The 19,969-nt window shown below is 42.0% G+C and overlaps 1 protein-coding gene across 5 annotated transcripts in view; it reads right to left on the bottom strand.

Annotated features, from left to right (window-relative positions):
* Nucleotides 1-5,384: 5,384 nt before the first annotated feature.
* The window catches only part of SLC45A3 (solute carrier family 45 member 3), a 40,207-nt gene continuing 25,622 nt past the window's right edge, over nt 5,385-19,969 (bottom strand). For all 5 annotated transcript variants that reach the window (XM_074222495.1, XM_074222494.1, XM_074222492.1 and 2 more), the window contains 4 exons: nt 19,072-19,487; nt 15,785-16,570; nt 14,319-14,584; nt 5,385-9,884 (listed from right to left, as the gene is read on the bottom strand). In XM_074222495.1, the coding sequence (XP_074078596.1) occupies nt 9,459-9,884; nt 14,319-14,584; nt 15,785-16,570; nt 19,072-19,243 (1,650 nt within the window). In that variant the 5' untranslated portion in view covers nt 19,244-19,487 and the 3' untranslated portion in view covers nt 5,385-9,458. The remainder of the gene's footprint in view (nt 9,885-14,318; nt 14,585-15,784; nt 16,571-19,071; nt 19,488-19,969) is intronic.

Below are 19,969 nucleotides of genomic sequence, written 5' to 3' on the forward strand. Positions count from 1 at the left end.
AGCAATTTGGAACTAAGCCCAAAGGGCAATAAAACTGTGCAAAACCTTTGATTCAGCAATACCGCTACTGGGTCTGTATCCCAAAGAGAGCATTAAAAAAAGGGGAAAGGATCTACATGGGCAAAAATATATATAAAACCCCTTTTGTGGTAGCAAAACACTGAAAATTCAGGGGGTGCCCATCAATTGGGCTGATCAAACTGGGTTTAGGAATTAATGGAATATTACTATGCAGTAAGAAATGATGAACAGGCAAATTTCAGAAAAACCTGAAAAGACTTGTAGGAACTGATGCAAAGTGAAATGAGAAAACCAGGAAAACAACATACAGTGTCAGCAACTCTGTGTGATGATCAACTATAAGTGACTCAACTCTTCTTAGCCATACAATGATCCAAGACAAGTACAGAGGACTCACAAAGGAAAATGCTATCCATATCCATATAAAAAATTGCAGATCAAAGCATATTTTTCCCAATTAACTTTATTCTTACTCATGTTTCTTTCCTTTTGGTCTTTCTCCTCCTTCCACAACTGAGACTGATACTGATACGAAAATATAGCTTTACATGCTAGCAATTGAGGGGCAGGCAGCTGACACTTCATATAGGTAGGTGATTGCTAGGCTGAGAAATGAAGAAAATTTAAAATTCTAAATCCAGCTTTACACACTTCCTAGCTATACGTCCCTGGGCAAATCACTTAACCCTGTTTGCCTCAATTTTCTAATCTGTAAAGTGAATTGGAGAAGGAAATGGCAAATCAATCTAGCATCTTTGAGAAGAAAATCCTAAAAGGGGTCATGAAGAGTCAGACACAACTGAAACAAATGAACCAAAAAAAAAAGAATTCTAACTGGAAAAGATGAGGAAGGAATGCATTCCAGGGCTGAGGGACCTCCTATTCAAAAGATATGGTGACTGAAAATGACCTAGCTGTGTGGCCTTGGGCAAGCCACTTAACCCCATTTGCCTTGCAAAAACCTAAAAAAAAATAGTTTGGCAAACATTGGTTTATGGGTCTTTTTTTCATTGTTGTCCTGTAGAGTTACTCATATTGCATCACCCATAGAAAAAATTTAAACTTGCATTGACAGGACCTGAATTAAAATTATGGCTGCTACTTACTGCTTGTATGACTGAGCAAATTATGTTTCTGTTCTTCATCTGAGACTAGATGGCCTCTCTCAGGTCCCTTCTGCCTTTAGGACTAAGGTCTATATCATCTAAAGGTGACACCTCCCCTGGAATGTAAGTTTATAGAACCCTAATATGTTGAGTCTCCTTTAGTCTCTAGTTTCTCTCCCTTTCCACTGAATTCTCTTACTTTCTCTGACTTTGTCTCTCAGTTTCCATCTCTGTCTTTGTCTCTCTGTATCTCTGTCTCAATCTCTCTGACTCTGTCTTTATCTCTGTCTGTCTGTCTCTCTCTGTGTCTATCTCTATCTCTGACTCTTTGTCTCTATTATTTGACTGTCTTTGTCTCTCTCTCTGACTCTGTCTCTATCTTTCTGACTCTGTCTCGATCTCTGACTGTCTTTATGTCTCTGTCTCTATTATCTCTCTTTGTCTTTCTCTCTCTTTTTCTCTATTTCTCTGTCTCTTTGTCTCTATCTGACTCTGTCTCTGTCTCTATCTCTCTCTGACTCCATCTTTGTCTCTTTAATCAAAGAGACTTTGTCTTTCTGTCTCTATCTCTCTGACTGTATTTGAATTTCTGTTCCTGTATCTTTTCCTGTTTTTCTTTCTCAGTCTCTCTTGAACTACATGGGAGGTCAGCAGAGTGGGTGGGAAGGGGAGTGGAGCCTGCTTTGGGGTGCTTTTGTGCAATGTTACAGCTCTGAGTAGTCCCTACAACCAAGGAGTGGAAACTGAACCTAGAAAACAAAAGCGATCAGCATGAATGGGCCCTGACATCTAGAAACTTGCTCTCCATCCTATCAACACTCATCCACCAGGGGCAGCAGTGAGGCCTTTAATGCTTCAGTTCTCAGACAGTCCCCCTTTGGGGATAAAAGTCCACTTTGAGAACTCTTCAAGCCCAAAAAAGTTTCTTTTGAATGCTACTTCGGGACTCTTCAGTGACCAATCCCCTCTGGGTCTGGTAACTTTCAAATCTTCTTTGAGTGTTGGGTTATTTTGGGTATTCCTGGCTTCCAGCTTTGAAAGGTAAGATTAAGAGTTGCTGGAAAAAAAAGACTTTGAGAAGACATGTGGGCACTCTTTATCATGTCCTATCCCCAGCTTGCTACTCCAGAGATTTAGGGAAGTTTCTCCTTGGATGAGATTCAGGATCCTCTATTGTATTTGGATAGTTATTTCATTCTCAATGGAAGTTCCTTCACACTGTCTAATAAGTGTTATCCTGTGGATATCTTCTCTGATCTGTTTTGTTATGGTTTTTAAAATTTATTTATTTTTCCAACTACATGCAAAAATAGTTTTCAAAACTCATTTTTGATAAGATTTTGAGTTCTACATTTTTCTCCTCCCCTCCTTTCTTTCCCCCTCCCTCCCTTCTTTCCCCCTCTCCTCCCTCTCCCCTGGAGCAATCTAATATAGGCTATACATATTTAACTATGTTAAGTATATTTCTGTATTTATCTCACTATGATTTGGATAAATGGGTCTCTTTGTTATTTGTTCTGTGTGAAACTGGTATTAGATAGGGAAAGGATTAAGCCTTGGATATAGAGTTTAGGGTCCCCTCCCTTTTTCCAAAATGACAAAGTGGTCAGAAGCAAGTTGGAACCCTGTCACATCCCTACACTGATAATATTTAAGGGAGCATACAAATCATTCTAGTCAGATAACCCCTCTCCCTCTGAAGAGAGTAGGGTGGCCTCTAGTCCCAATTTTGGTTCCCTTCCTAAGAGGAAATGGTGCAGTGGATAGAGGTCTGTAGTCAGGGAGACAAGTTCAAATCTCTCAATTACTAGCTCTGTCACTCTAGGAAAGTCACTTGTTTTTATCTCTGCCTTAGTTTCCTCATCTGTAAAATGAGGACAATGACAAAACCTCCTCTCTTGATTGTTGTGAGGAACAAATGAAATCATATTTATAAAATGCCTCACCAAATGTCTGGCACTACATAAACATTAGTTATTTTTATTATTAATAATACACCTTGGGGAAGGGTAGAAGCTAGAGGTGTGTATTCTGCCTCCCTTTGAGTCATACACGACAGGTACTGCCATTGGCAGGACCCTCTACATATGTGGTTTCTTAACTCAAGAGTCCATTGGAAGGGGAAACAAATTCTATCATTGTTTTCACTTATCTTTGGTTTCCTTTGAAATCCTTTGTTTTATTTTATGTGTTTAAAAACATTCTGAGACAGAGGGTCGGTCTGTCTATAGACTTCATCAGCCTGGCCCTGACTAGGTTATATTTAAACTTCAAATCAATTTTAAATCCTAAAATCTGAGCATCTTCTCCCTCTGCCTCAAGGGAAGGAAGATATTCATCATATCTCCTTTTCCTGAGGGAAGGAATTCTTTGCTATACTTTCCAACCTCCTCACTCTCTAGTCTGTCCTCTCCTTGGATAGAATTCTTCAGTCACAGAGTAATAATCTAACTATATAATAATTTGCAAAGTGTTGTGTTATTTCATAATGGCTGGCTGAGGGGTCTTATCCCCATTTTATAAGAAAGGGTTATAGAAGTTCAGAGATGAAATGCTTGTTTCTGATCACCAGTGTCATAGGTAGTATTAAAACCTGGATCTTGAGCAGAATCAGAAAAACATTGTACACCCTAACAGCAACATGGGGTGATGATCAACCTTGATGGACTCGCTCATTCCATCAGTGCAACAATCAGAGACAATTCAGGGCTCTCTGCAAGGGAGAATACCATCTGTATCCAGATAAAGAACTGTGGAGTTTGAACAAAGACCAAAGACTACCTTTAACTTAGGAAAAAACCTGATATCTTATCATCTGATCTTGCTATTTCTTATACTTTACATTTCTTCCTTAAGGATATGATTTCTCTCTCATTCAATTTGGATCAATGTATACCATGGAAACAATGTAAAGACTGGCAAATTGCCTTCTATGGGGGGTGAAGGGAGGGAAGTAAGATTAGGGGAAAAATTGTAAAACTCAAAAGAAAATCTTAAAAGAAAAAAAAACACCTGAATCTTTCTGCATTATGCCATATTCCCCACAACCAGAAACCACCAAGTGGCCAAGTCCTATTGTTTCTAGTTTTGTAACATCTCTCATAGATGCCTACTTCTCTTCTTTAATATTGCCCTCATTCTGGTGCAGGTTCTTTTACATCTCACCTGAACTATTGCAGTAACCTTGGTTGGTCTCTGCCTCATCTCTCCCTGCTCCAGTCTAGGTTCCATTCCCCTGTCCAAGTGACCACCCCAAAATGCAGCTCTGACCATGTCACTCCCCCATCCCCATTCAACATATTCCAGTGGTTCCCTATTATCTCCAAAACCAAATAGGAAATACTATTTGGTTTTCAAAACCCTTTATACCCTTGCCCCCCCCCCTAGTCTTCTTTACAGGTTATTCCCTAAGATCCAGTAACATTGGTCTTGCTTGTACAAGACCTCTCCATCTCTTGACTCTGGATATTTTCACTGACTGTCTCACTTCACTTCAAATCTCAGTTAGAGTCCCACTTTCTTCAAGAAACCCTTCCCAGTCTTCCTTAATCTTGGTAAGGAAGTGAATAAACAGTGCCTGCTATGTCTCAGGCATCATATTATTTTGTCCATTACATTGTAATATAATAAAAATGTTAAAATATGTACTAATATGTACTAATGTACAAAAATATGTACTAATAAAAAATGATAATATTGTTTCTTCCGATCCTCACAATAGCCTTACAAGGGTAGATCCTGTTAGTTTCTTCAGCTGAAAAATTGAGATGAGTCAAAAAAAAATTAAGTGATTTGGCATAAGTTACGAAGTTATCCGAGGCTGAATTTGAACTCAGGTCTTCCTGACTCTAGGCCCCACATTCTATTGATTAAACCTAGATGTCACTGAGCTAGTGACTTCCTTCTCTTATTTCCAAATTAACCTGTACACACACACACACACACACACACACACACACACACACACACACACACACACACACATTTATATCTTGTTTCTTATGTAGCTGATTTTACCATTCCCCTCCCCATTTCCAGGATTTTTCCTGTAATAAGTGCTCAATGGTTAAATCAAATGAAGCTTTTTGCTCCAACTTAGCTCACTTTCTCTGGGTAAAACATTCTCTTAGGGTAAAATTTAGACTCTAGAGTCGGAAGGGACATAAGAGATTGTCTAGACTGCATCCCCCCCCCATTTTATATATGAGGAATTGAAGCCCAGGAAAGTTAATGTTAGTTTTTAGATTCCCTACCTGTCAGCCTGAATAGTGGCAGTGAAGGCAGCAGGGTAATCTCCCTTTTTTAGTAATGGATATATTTAGACAACTTCAAAGATCAAATCTATCAGACCTCAGGAAAAGGCAGGTGGCAGTAGGAGCTTTATGTGGCATGACCTAAATGGCTTCAAATGACTCCTATGAGAAGCAGTTCATTGTGGAGATGACAGGCTGAATCTGGTCCCTGGCTGGGACTACCTTGAACCTCCTCTCTCATCTTCCAACCATAAATATCCTCCTCTTCCAACACATTCACTTTTCCAAGGTCTATTAGAATTGGAAGATACTATTCATTCCTTCACAAGTTAATGACTTCAGTCTGAAATGTTAAGCTGGCAAGCACCAGAGATCACAGAGAACAAGGAACAGAATCTAGTCACTGGCATGGCATGCTGAGATGGCAGCCAGGAACTGGCAGATGATCAATCTAAGAGGGATGGAAAAACATCATAGAATTTCCTTGTCTAATCCAGTTGTCTTTCCACTATAAATAATGTGAGACCTTATGTATTGACAAGCTCTTTAGGGCTTTAATTCTCTTTTTTTGGACAGTGGGGAGATATAAAAAAAACAGAAAAGGACTTATCTAGCCCTTGTTCTTGTCTGCTTGGTTGGTTTGTGATTCTAGAGTATACTAGATCAAGGAACAGCAAAAAAGCTTCAGGCTCCAAAAATTGGGACAAGTTCCTCGAATCTTCTTACTGTTGTTGCCTGACCTTTGTTTTCGAAGAGGACAAATAACACCATGGATGATATCTTGACTTGTATGTGAAATGGATTTAAACAAGGCAGAATAATCAACCTTCCAGAGTCCAGTGACAGGACAAGTCAAGATGCCAAGGTCATCCATTGCATCTTGGGCCATCTTTAGTTGTCTTGACTTTGTTCTTGAATGCAAGTTGGATGAAGGGAACCTCATAGGTCCTCCCTCTCGCTCCAGAGCAGTGATTCTTTCTTATAGTCTCTGACAAGTGATCACTGAACCTCTCCTTGAATACTTCCAGCATCCATAGGGCTTACTGCTTCAAGGTAGCCCATCCCCTCAGGAGGAAGAACAACCCTGGTCCCTGGGGCAGAAAATGGCTGAAATGCTCTTCCAGGACTGAATGGGAAGAATTAAAAAAAAAAAAAGGAAGTCCAAGTGATCATTCTTCCTTCTTGACCCTCAAAGAATCACATCACAGTCCTGACCTCTTATTCAGCTTTTTATGTTCACTAAGGGCTAGAGACTTCTCTTTCCCCTTTTCTGCAGCCCAAATAACTAGAACTAGTAAATCAAAAAAGTATTTGAGGGTCAGGCACCTATCAGGAGTTGTTGGGCCTATAAGAAAAACATAAAACTTTATTCTCCCCTCAAGGAACTTTATTTCATCCAGATGAAATAAATGGAAAAACAGAATGAGAAGTGATTTATGTAGTGTTTTATGGGGACAAAGCATTCACATTATCTCACCTCAGTTTACTAATTCTGGTGAGGAAGGTGGTACAATTACTTATATCCTCCATTTTCCAGGAATTGGGGTTCAGAGAGTTATGGTAAAGCAATGCCCCTTGTCACCCAGGTTCTGGCTGACTGGAAGATTAGGGTTTGCTTTAAGGATAGAGCTGGAAGGTGGTACAACTACTTGTATCCGTTTTATAGGAATTGGGGTTCAGAGAGTTGTGGTAAAGCATTGCCCCTTGTCACCCAGTCTCTGACAAACTGGCAGAGATAGGCTTTGCTTCAAGGTTAGAGCTGGAAGGGCTCCTCAGCAGGTTCAGTGTTTCTCAATGTAATTTGAACACAGTACATTTGGCTTGGTACATAAATGCTATAATTGAAGGGATATGAAAAAACCCTTGAACAAAATAGGGTCTGAGAAATTTTGCAAGAAAATAAAAAATAAATTTATTTTTATGTTGAAAAAATAGTTTTGTTACATATCTTTTATCTAAAACTTTAGAGAGAAAAATTATTAGAATTAAGCTTCCCCCTACCCACCCAATTCACTTTGCCTAGAATACCCTAGGCTTTTGCAAAACTGTTTTTTAAAGGCTGATCTAATTGCAGTTACTTATGTTACAGGAAACTGGGGTTCAGAGTATAGCAGCCACTTGAACAAAGGTCACATAATCCCCTTGGTGGCTAAGGCAAGACTAGAAGTGAGCTCTCCTGACTCCATCATATAACAGTATCCTCTATCCATAGCCCTGCTGGCTACAGAGGTGAGAAGGGGGTTGGAAGAGCAGGTTCAATGGGGGAAGGAGAAGAGAGTAAGCCCAATTGAGTGGCAATGGTCTCAGCTCTCCTCATCCAACTCTGTCCTCATTTTTGTTCAATGTATATTTAAGAGCCCTTGGAGAGGTTCCAGGTGATTAGTCTGTTTCCACAACTACCCTGAAAATTCCCATCTGGAACCCAATTTTTATGTACATCCAAAATAGGACTGTCTGGGGATGGACAATGGCAGGAAAGGGGTGATGGTGTGTGGTGCCATCTACTGGGAGCACCCACAATCTGCAGGCACTGAAAAGTGCAAATTAAAAAAAATCAGCCGTGAAGTCTGTTCTCAGTGTCCCAAGATAGATTGGGTACTCCTTCCCACACACAACACAAATATCCTTACTTATTAAATATATAAGAAGCTTCTTTATTTCACCTTAATAAACTTTATACTCTGATTGCTTGCACACTGTACAAAATATTTACTTAGCTAAATAAATAAGACATTAAACATTATTGCAAATAGCATTTACACCCCCGAGGTTAAGACCTCCTTGGCCCAGGCAGGGGTGCTCCTGAGATCCTGTGTCCCCCATAGCACAGTGCATGCCTTTTGGGGCTGAGATAGGCTAGAGACCTAGGGACAACACAATGAGGGATGGGGGAAGAGGGGGGTCCTGGTACCAAGGGAAAAAGACCTCAAGTTCATGAGTTAGAGATGGAACCAAGGCAGAAGAGTTGAAGAAAAAGGGTGCAGAGGTGGGTGCTGAAGTAAAGAAGGTTGAAAGAGGCAGGTAAGCCAAGGCACTGTGAGAACCATTTAATGAGACCAGAGCCTCTGGTAACTGGCTAAGTAATAGGCATCCTTATTATTTAATTTCCAGAACCTGGAAATGACTGGTTTGACTCAACAACAGGGAACCAGACCCTAATAGATCTATTACACTAAGTCCACCAAGTAGAGAGTTAGCAACAGCCGCCTACTCTGGTAAATAAATAACTCAAATGCTTCAAGACTTGTGTACAATGTTGGTGTTAGATACCAAAAACCCAAGACCTGCCCAATGGAATGGGGAAGAGTTTTTAGATATGGATTAAAGGAGCGATGGGAGGGCAAAGTGAAGGAAGCAGCAGAAGGGATAATAGGATCTGGGCAGAAGTCTCACCATTAAAGGATTTTGTTTCACATTTTCCAATCCTGGGAGTGAGGCTAAAACTTTCTGAGTAGTAGAGTAAGAGAAGCCTCAGGAAGAGGAACCCCCAAATTCAGAGAAGAGGAACATTAGACAGTTTTGTGAGAGGGGCTGTGAGTGGGGAAGAGGGAAGGGTGGCCTCTTTGGTTTGTTCACAAAGAATCCCTTTTTCTCAACTGTCCTGATTCTGGACCTTAGCTATTTTCCCTAAGGTCCTATAGACTCATATGTTTCCCATAAAATTAATATGAAGCCCCCACTGTGTACTCCTGCCCCTCAACTAGAAGTTCAGAAGTTAAGGCTTATTATTAGGTTAGCCAGGAAACCAGCCTCAGCTACCCCAGGGCTCCCCCCAGCATTGATCACCCTAAAGTTTGCAAGGAAATAGAGGGACAGTGCAAGAATCCCAGAGGCACCAGGCCCCTGCTCATCAATCATCTCTTAAACTAAGCGCTTCACAATCACTGGGGGACAGTAAAGAACCACCCCACCCCACCTTGGCAATGACAGGGATGGAACTCCCAAGTGGGGAGGGGAGGGAAAAACCCTTGGTAGTCTGACCTGTGATTCCCAGTAGTTCCCAACCCACGTCTCAGACAAGGTTGGGGAGGAGAGAACAGATGCAGAAATGGAGGGAGATGTAAAAGAAGGGGGGGGCCTAGATGGAATACTTAGCCAAGTCATTTTTGTCAAATATCACCCGTGTGGCAAAATAGATGGCTATCACCCCAAGGCTGGCTGCCGACACCATGTAGGCTGTGACCGACTGGCTCAGCTGGACGATGGAGCCCATGAACAAAGATGGTGCCACCTGAGAGAGGAGGAAGGCACTATCCAGGATGGCTAAGTCCAAGCAGATGCCCCGGCCTGGGCCCCCAGGCTCAGCTGCCTCCCCGACTACCATCCTCACTGACACATCACAAGGGGAGGCCCCACATAGTGGGGGTGAGGAAGGAAAGAGGCTGGTACTGGAAGTCCCTGAATGTCCATTAGGAAAGGGTTTGGGGCTTGCCAAGAAGCTGGTGGTCAGGTTGTCACCGTTGCTACTGCTGCCAGTGTCCCCTTTGTATTTGGGCAAAAATACCTGGGAAAAGGGGGAAAAAAGATAATTAGTGTAAACCTAACCAGATAGTCCCAGAGGACCCACTCCCCCACAGCCCCAAAGAGGGATCAGTCTAGCATAAAAAGATAGGAATCAACAGACATCAGACAGCAGGGCCCCAGAATACAATAAAGAGACCTTGAAAGAACTTATAGCTTGATTTTCAAAAAGGGAAGGGGTTCCAGAGTAGCCAGAATCTTTAGGGGTCCTATTGAGAGTGGGGGGGGGAGAAATGGAAACTTTCCAACAAGAATTTCTCCTTAAGGGACTAGCTTCCTGTTGAGAAGGACCACTCTACTCTTGACAGTGGCAAAAGAGGAGAAGAGAGGCAGAAGGAATACACAACTATTCTCACCCCAAGTTTGATCTGGCACAGCTACCTTACACATATGAGAATGGAAAAGAACTCTGGAGGAAGGGAAGTCAGGAGTTTATAAAACAGGTAAGAAGATTAAAAAGAAAGATAAAAAAGGCAATAGCAAGGGGGGTGGGGGAAGGGGGAGGCCTTAGGCCCTGATAGTTAAGGCCAGAAGTTATCTTCTTTGCCATCCTACCCTTTCACAAACCCTTCCTAGTAAGATAGTTTAGAAAACACCAGCCTTCTGCCCTCAAGCTATTTCTCAGGATACCAAGAAAGTACTCATCGAATACCATCTGTATCCAGAGAAAGAACTGTGGAGTTTGAACAAAGACCAAGGACTATTACCTTTAACTTAGAAAAAAAAAAAACAAAACTGATACCTTATTGTCTGATCTTGCTATCTTATACTTTATGTTTCTTCCCTAAGGATATGATTTCTCTCTCATCACATTCAATTTGGATCAATGCATACCATGGAAACAATGTAAAGATTGGCAAATTGCCTTCTGTGGGCGGTAGGGGAAGGGAAGTAAGATTAGGGGAAAAATTGTAAAACTCAAAATAAATAAAATCTTTATAATTCAAAAAAAAAAAGAAAGTAAGTACTCCCCCAGGATTCATTTTTGGGATAAACCCTATTATGGATTCCCCAAAGCCTAGGGATCCATCTTGGGATACAAGCTGTTTTTAATGGGGGGAAGGGTCTCTTCCAACCACGGGCAACCTAGATTGACACTAACTAAAATTAGAGAGCTGCTATCTAGGATGTAAGGAAAAGGCTGGGGATTCTTTACAATAGGGCTTCCAATGGGGGGGGGGGGGGGATTTGGAGGAAGACATTTGAAAGCCTGGTTTTCTGGAATCCGACTTCTTCCCCTCTATGAAAGAGGGCAAATCAGATAAGCAGCCTCATCCTTGCTGCTCCTGAGGCTGAGAAAACCCTTCCATCAGCCCAGGGATGGAGGAGATAACAAAGAAGTAGCCAGATGGCAATGGAAGGCCTTCTTTGACCAAGAGCAACCTGATAATATCATTTCCCACTCAGGTCCTTTTTCTTTCTTTCCTTCATTTTTAGCTAGATGTTAGGAAAGTAAGTTTCAGCCAAAGGTCAAAGGGAGGCAAAATGACAACAGCAAAGACCACAAGTACATGCAATGATTGATATTCTTCACATAAATTCTCATTTGGGCCTGCGGTATCTCCTATGATGTCAGAGACTGCTGCAAAGTTGATCTTAACATGCCCTTCTAGGACTACAGAGAAAGTTTAAAATTTAGTTAACACCAGGCTAGGTGTCAAAAGAGGATGATTGCAAGAGTAGGAAAGGACCTCAGAAGTGTTCTTCTAGGATTGATGGACTCCCCTCGGCAACTGAAAGCATAATAGGAGGTATGAGAGAAGCAGATGAGGACTCTCAAGGAGCCAAAAGGAACCTCTCTTCACTCAACACACCCTCTCTCCCCTCCACTAACCACTAACCCCAATCCTTGAGGCCAGGCCATAATCTCAGACACCACAAGAGGGCAGCCTGTCCACTCAATGAGGCGAGAAGGGAAGTTGTCCGTCCACCCCTTTCCTACAAAGTTAAATACTCTACCTAGGGAGTATTTAATATTTAATAATAGAGTATTTAAATACTCTACCTGGGAGAGGTACATAGCAATGACACCACCATGATGGTTGTCATCTTCTTCCCCTTCTCCTCCCCCATACCAGCGAGGCACATTTTTTAGGACGGAGGAATGATGGACTGGAGAAGGGGAGTATGCTGATAAAAGAGGCAGAAGTAAGGTGCAGACGACCACTGGACTATCTGTATAGAGATCTCTTCACCAATGCATCTGATGTACAACTATAAATTGTCTTAGAAAGCTGTCTGGCCGTTGGGAGATTAAGTGATTCTACCTGGATCAACAATAGATGCTTAAAAAATGTTGGCTGACTGATTTCTGTATTAAACCACCAACTTCTGATTCTCCAGACTTAGATTGGGGAGGAACAAGGGACAATTTCAACTGGAGAACATCTCCATGTTAGAAATTATTCTGTAAGCAAATATTTAGCCCTTCAATTGTTATTTGAAGTTTTTGGAAACAGGGCTGTAGGGAAAATCTCATTAGGAAACAGGGACTAGAATTATGTTATACTACATGTCCTTTTTTTTTTAATTTTAAACAATTGGGGTTAAGTGACTTGCCCAGGATCACACAGCTGCTGAGTGTCTGAGGCTGATTTGAACTCAAGTCCTTCTGACTCCAAGGACTGTGCTATAGTTGTCTCCATTCTATATATCTTGTTTAGATTTGAAACAGTCTACATTTCCTGAGTCCATACTACTTTGTGACCATAAGAAGAAGGATTCTAAAGATTGTTAGGTAGGAGAGGGCCACCAGAGTCTGGCTACAAAAAACTCACAAACTGACTACTCCATGAGCTCATAATTGAGATGTGATCACATATTCATTTATAAAGTTCATAGGATTATAGATTTAGAGCTGGAAGGAACCTAAGAGGGGATCAAGTTTAACGTTCTTATTTTTACAAATGGGGAAACTGAGGCCCAAAGCCATTAGGTGAGTGTGCCCAAGTCTCTCAGGTTTAATTTTGGCTCAGGTTCTCTCATCCCAAGGGCACCCATCTTTCCTTGGTATCCTGCTGTCTCTCTTTTAACTCACTACTCCTATGTACAGGTTTTCTTGCTAAGTGATATATATTTCCCAATTGTGCTCCTCCTCAACTTGAGAACTCCCCAGGGACAAGACCTGGATTTCTCTTCTTCTTCAAACTGTCCCTTTCCCTCCATCAGTACAACTATGAACTCATAGATTGCTCAATTGAGGGATGGGAAGAAGGGGTGTTGGGGATGATGGATTTATAGAGAAGCAACCTAAAGAGCAACCCTACTATGTGTGTTAAGCAATGTTGAGCTTTTCAAATATATAATCTTCACAACAACCCCGACAGATATTATCATCATTCCTATTTTGCAGTTGGGGAAACTGAGGCAGGGAGATTAAGTATATGACCTCCTTGTTCTTCTCACTGAGGTTGGATTTGAACTCAAGGCTTTCTGATTTTAGGCCCAGTATTGCCCCACCTAGGTACCTCTAGCCCTGGGAAAAAGGACTTCCAGATGGAGGGGTTAGGAGGAAGAATGAGTGGGAGGGTGTCCCAACTTACAGCAGGGCCCAGACCATCAAATGCATCGTGTGGGTTAGTCTCCTGAGAGGGTGCTCGGGGAGCTCTGCAATGGGGGATGTGGGGGGGGGGGGAGGGAGAATAGAGGCAAGGAAGTGAAAGAGGAAGAGAAGAGAGAATTAAAGGAAAAGAGACAGAAAAACTAGGAAGAAAAGGTCAGAAACACTGGAGATTTTCCCCACCCATCAGAGGTTAGCCTTAGGGCTTCAGGAGCTAAACTATTAGGAACTAAGGTAGCCACTACTTTTTCTCCCTTCTTGGTAGATGAATAAACCTGACTACTCCCCCTAAGGGCTGAAGAAACAAGAGGTCATTTAGTCCTTTCTTCTGCCTCCAGGTATGACTACTCCACCTGATCCAGATGTGTTCTCTGAACATTACCGCTTTCTTCCCCCCCCTTGCCCTTCCTTTACTCTACCCTGCTCCCAGAGAAGGCAGGGGGCAGAAGGAGCCTAGCCCACAGACAGCTGTTTGATTACCGAAACTGGGAGAATTCTTTTTCTTTTTTTTTTTGGTGAGGCAATGGGGTTAAGTGACTTGCCTAAGGTCATACAGTGAATAAGAATCAAGTATTTGAGGCTGGATTTGAACTCAGGTCATTCTTACTCCAGGGTCGGTGCTCTATATACCGCACAACCTAGCTGCCCCACTAGAGAATCTTAGGAAAGGTGATTTTCCCCCTAAAAATCAAAATGTAGCTCTAAATGCAACCTAAATCCTTTTTGCTGCAATACAAATCTCTAGATCTTCAGGAGATTTTTCCTGGTGACTGGGATAACTTATCTTACTGGACTCTGAATCAGGGGTCCCCTCTTCTTTCCCTTCCCCTTCCCTCCCACCGTCCCAAGCCCAGGTACCTGCTTCTCACGGTGGTAGAGGGAGGCCAGGGTATAAGGCAGAATCTGCAGGGCAGAGAATGTGAAGCCTGTGAGGGCTGCCGAAGCAGTCACCACAGCCACACTCTGGGACAAGCATGTCACACCTGCAGCCACTGGGAAGGTGAACACACTGGCCAGGTACACTGTCCGGGTCCCAAAGCGATGTACAAGTCGGTCCATGCTCAGTGAGAAGAATAAGGAGATCATACACTGCAGGAAGAGCCCCAGGCTCCCCATCCGCACACCTTCCACAAACAGGGCAGGGGAAAGAAAAGGAAAGTCAGAACAGAGACAAATGGAGGGGGGGAATCCTATAATTCTCAGAATGCAGAGGTTCTATTGGGGAACACAGCCCCCCCCCCCACAAAAAAATAGGTTCTTGTGCACTAACCCTCTAGCAGCTTTGTGGATTGGATTCTGCAATGTCTCCAAAGGCTAGGAAAAATGGGATTGATTCTGAGCTTTGACCTCTGGAGATGGGTGGACTGGGAGAACCAAGAACACAATCTTATTGTTGGGAACATGGGGAGCAGTGTTTTAGGAACTAGACCCTAACTTCTAGCTCATTTTATAGGTGAGAACACTCAGGGCCAGAGGATAGAAGTGAGGTACCCAGACTATCCCAGATGAGGGAATAGAGAAGAATTAAAACAGTAAGTGGTCAATTGTTAAGAAGGAAGTGACCTCACTGACTTGATCTTGTAACTCAATTCTGGACCGAGCTCAGTTCCTTTTCTATTCAATTATGGCTAATTTCTGTCTTAGGAGAAAACTTTTATTCAATTGTGGGAATTGGGAGAAAACTTTATTGTATTGTTTGAACCTAGTCCTGTGAGGCTAGAAAGCTGGGTCACCTCTACCTTCTCCTTAGAGATCTTTAACCAAGGATCTAGGTTATGCTGACCAGAAACCAGCCAATCTGAAGAGTGACGCAAGAAGTCTTCTCATGATTGTACATCTCCAGTAGCCCATGTCTTATCAAAAACTTGGTCTGGTACTAGTGATTGATAACCAATTAGTTATTGTTTTCCAAATTCCTTTGATTGAATACAGACACTTTGGGGGATGGAACATCTCCTTTTCTATTTCAGGGAATTTGTACCTGTTCACTCTTCTCCCAACTTGAAAGTCTCTAATCTTTTCTCCAATTAGAAATCAGATTATCTAATTTTGTATCCTGGATTTTTGTTTTCCTTTAATCAATTGGTCTTATTTGATTAATTTTACTGCATAAACATCTGTCTCCCCTTGTATTTGGGGTCCAGCCTTAAGTTGAAGAGGTTTGTCCTGATTTGTTATCCAATTGGCATGCATTGCTTAATAAACTGATATGCCTAAAAGCTTGAACCTTTACTTCCTAAATCATTTCATCTTTCACCTACTACACAGAGACAGGGTCAAGAACTTCTCCAGAAAGCTCTTCCCAAAACAATAGGCTTCCTCACCTTCATCATAGTGTCGCCGGGCATCGGTACCAGGCTCAGCCCTTGGTACACCCTGATACAGCCCTTCACCGACAAAGTCAGTGTAGAAGAGAGTGAAAGTCATGAGTGCCATCCAGCTACAGAGCTCAGCCACAAAGAGCCGACGTAGGGCTAGGGGCACCCGGCAGCAGAGCCTGTGGAGATGGGGCAGCAAGGCAGCTAGGTTTCTGAATGCAAGGCGGGCCCGACACGGGCAGCAATGAGAAGGTGCAGAGAGTACTGGGAGGCCCTCCGGGGGATCCGATGAGCCCAGAGCTGCCTCCTCAGTCACTAGCAGTGTGGCTGCCATGCAGGTGAGGAAGATGAGGGTAAGCAGGCCAAAGAGACACTCCTCCTGGGAGCCTAGATAAGGGGCCAGGGCACTGGCATCCCAGTCAATAGCTGGCAGCAGGTATCCCAGGCAGCCTCCCAGGCTGATCATGAAGGCATACACAGAGAAGGCCTGGCGGCAATGGTCTGGATCCCGGAAAAGATCAGAGAGCAGGGCCTCCAGTGGGGTGAAGCACACCTGGCCACAAAAGTCCAGTAGCCCCACACCCAGGATCAGCAGTGCCAGCTCCAAGGGCCGGGCATCTGGGTACACCAGCCCAGCGAGTCGACTTGCTCGAGGAATAAGAAAGAGACTCAATAGCACACCAAGGGACAGGACCCAGATGAAAGGTCGGCGTCGTCCATAGCGCCCGCGCCAGTGATCACTGGCTGAGCCCAGGAGGGGGACGGACACCAGGCCCAGGACAGGGCCAATACCTGGAGGGAGAACAGAGAAGGATTAGCAGAGACTATCCTCAATGGTTTTACCTCCCTCCCAGAAGTTCATACAAGATTACAGGTATAAATATATATATATATATATATATATATATATATATACACACACACACACACACACACACACACACACATACATATATATATATACACACACACACGTATATATGTGTGTGTGTGTGTGTGTGTGTGTGTGTGTGTGTGTGTGTGTATTTTCCTCAAGGTCTTTCCCAAACCAGTATTACCCCTTCACCACCTTGGACATGATGACGTCATATGAGATGATATACATATATATGTATATATACACACACACACATACACACAAATATATGTGTGTATATATTCAGTTCATACAATATGATGGAAAAAAAATTGCAACTTGCACATCACTTCTGTAGAATTTATTTGCAGAGGGGCAGCTAGGTGGCGCAGTGGATAGAACACTGGCCCTGGAGTCAGGAGTACCTGAGTTCAAATTTGACCTCGGACACTTAATAATTACCTAGCTGTGTGGCCTTGGGCAAGCCACTTAACCCCATTTGCCTTGTAAAAACCTAAAAAAATAAAAAAGAATTTATTTGCAGAGACAAATCTGTCCATCCTTCAACTAGGAAAAAGTCTTGTATGAACTGATCCAAACAGAGCTAGAAGAACAATATACACAATGATTATAACAAGAGAACACCATTCTTCAAGACCTTAGATGCAGGCTAAAGGAAATGACCTTGTTTAGAATCCCTTGTTTCCTTCTAAACTCAGTTCAAGCACAACTTCTACTTGAAGTCCTACGTAGCTCCCCATAATGACCTATTATTAATTTTGCTCCCACATACCTGTTGTCTAATAGAATAGAAGCTCCTTACAAAGTATCTGCATGCAGCAGCTGCTTGAAGACTGCTCACAGATTGATCGGCTGACCTGCCTAGAGTGTCTCTGAATACCCCTAATCAGATGAGGTTGTAGAGGACAGGGAGAGAGCATCACCTAATCCCACGGGATTGCAGTGTTTGCTACTTTTGCTCACCTGTTTCTTTGTTATAACGGAGAATTCTGGGCAAAACTGGGAAGAAATTGTATTAGGATGAAAAAAAGACTTCAGGAGAACACTTTATATAAGGGAATGGTTTCAGAGAAACTTGGAAAGACTTGCATGAAGTAATGAAGAGGGCAGTGAACAGACTCAGGAGACAATTTATACAAAGATTTTGATATTCTAAAATCTAGGAACTCTGATCAACGTAATAATAATAATCATCAGTCAGGAGTCCAGAGGACTATTGATTAAATAGTCCAACTAACCACTTCCTGATCAACAGGACAAAGACTCAGAGTACAGAATCAAACAAATCTTTTTTTTCCATCAAGAGGAAAATATGACCAATATGGTCATTTGTCTTGCTTAATTCTACAATTCTGTAACAGAGGTGGATCTTCTCCCCAGCCCTTCCCACCACCCCTAAAATGTAAGGAGAGGGGGTAGAAGGGAAAAAAAATCAAATTTTTGTTAATTGAAAAAAGTAAAACAAACATTTTACAAGGTAGATGAATATTCTTTAAATAGGGAATGTTTCAATAAAATGTGAACATCAATGTAATGGAATATAGTGTTTTAAGAAACAACAAATATGATGAATATACAGAGACATGGAAAGATATATATGAACTGATGCAAAATGAAGTAAGTAGATCCAGGAAAACAACATTAAGTGCATAAGAACTAGAACATTTAGAATAAAAGCTTCTGGTGGGCAGGCAGAAAGAGTTCTTGTCTTTCTTTGTACTCCCAAGATAGTGCCTGGCACATAATAATCAATTAATAAATGCTTATTGATTAACAATGTAAATAAAAAACAACAAAACAATGAAAAATAACTAAATGTTGTGAAATAATAATGACCAATAATAAAAACGTCATCAAAAATGACTTTAGTTCCAAAGAAAAAATATGACAAGACATCCCCTGCCACATTCCTTTGCAAAGATAAGGACCCATGGTATGAAAAGTCACATAGAACATCAGACCTTTCCAATGTGATGTTTGATTTTGCTGAATTTTTTTTTCCTTTTCTACCTCTTTTTAAAAATGTTTTATTATTAGGGATTACTCTCTGGGTAGAGGGGAATATAGAAGATTTAAAAAATAAGACGAATAAAAATGTTTAAAGAATTACCTCCCCTAAAATTATATTGTTAAAAAAAATTCTCCACTTTCCCCAAGGGCCTTTTCCAAACTAGGATTACCCCTTCAACACCATGGACACGATGACATTCTTGCCACTGTTCATTCTCCAGAAAGGAGAAGAGCATAAAATCTCCCTGTTAACAGAAAATCTACTTCCCCCTCAGCAGGAAGACCAATCTGTTCCCTCAAGGGTACGTCGCTAGGTGGGGAGGGGAGGGAAACCAAGACCCTGATGAAATTTGGGGATAGGAAAAATCAACAGAAGGAGTATAAAAATAGGGGGAAGTTTACTTACCCAGAACCATTGTCATAAACCTCTCTTCTACCCCAACTTCAAGTAGCAAAGGTGGCACGTAGGTGATCCCTGCAGCCAGACAAACTTCTAAGCCAAAGGTCAGCAGATTGACCAGCAAGAGTTGGGTTTTCCGATGCCGTAGCAGCCGGGTGGCCCATAGCTTCTGGGCCATGGCCCGTCAGGAAAAAAGTTGAGAAATAGGGGAACTGTGATTCAGATAATGCAGCAGGAACAAGGCTCAGCTAAACTGCAGGTTCCAAGAACTTTCCTTTTGTGCTCAGCTACAAGTTGCCTCTGTATCATGCAGGAACCCCTCATCTCTACCATCACCCTGATTCAGACTGTTTCCTTGACTATGTCAAGGGTCCTGTGGCACAAAGACTCCTCGATGTGGACACATCCTAGCAACTTTGATCCTAGGAGACAAACCAGTATACACAGGAAGTATTAGACCTTAAGAGCAAACTTATAATTATCCATACCAAGGACTTTTTTATTGTATATCATAAACACCTTGAACAGTCTGGTGCAGTCTGTGGACCCCTTCTCAGAAGGTTGTTTTTAGATGCATAAACTATGTATGATTATAAAAGAAACAAGTTACATTAGAAGAGTATCATTTTTTTTTAAATTCCACACACTGCAGGTTTAGAATATGTAATTTATAACTCAGGATGGCCTTCCTTCCCTCTTAGGCAATAAGGTGCTACAGAAGGGTGCTGGGTCTGGAGTGAGGAAGACCTGACTTCAAATCTAGTAGCTGTGTGACCCTGGCAAATCACTTTAACCTGTCTGTCTCAGTTCCCTCAACTATATCATCATTACATCTACCTCATAGGATTATTATGAGGGTTAAATGAAGCAACGCAAAAAAAAAAAAATAGTACTTATTTTCCTT

Source organism: Macrotis lagotis, chromosome 2 (genome assembly GCF_037893015.1).
Source record: "Macrotis lagotis isolate mMagLag1 chromosome 2, bilby.v1.9.chrom.fasta, whole genome shotgun sequence".
In the NCBI taxonomy this organism is placed as follows: Eukaryota; Metazoa; Chordata; class Mammalia; order Peramelemorphia; family Peramelidae; genus Macrotis; species Macrotis lagotis.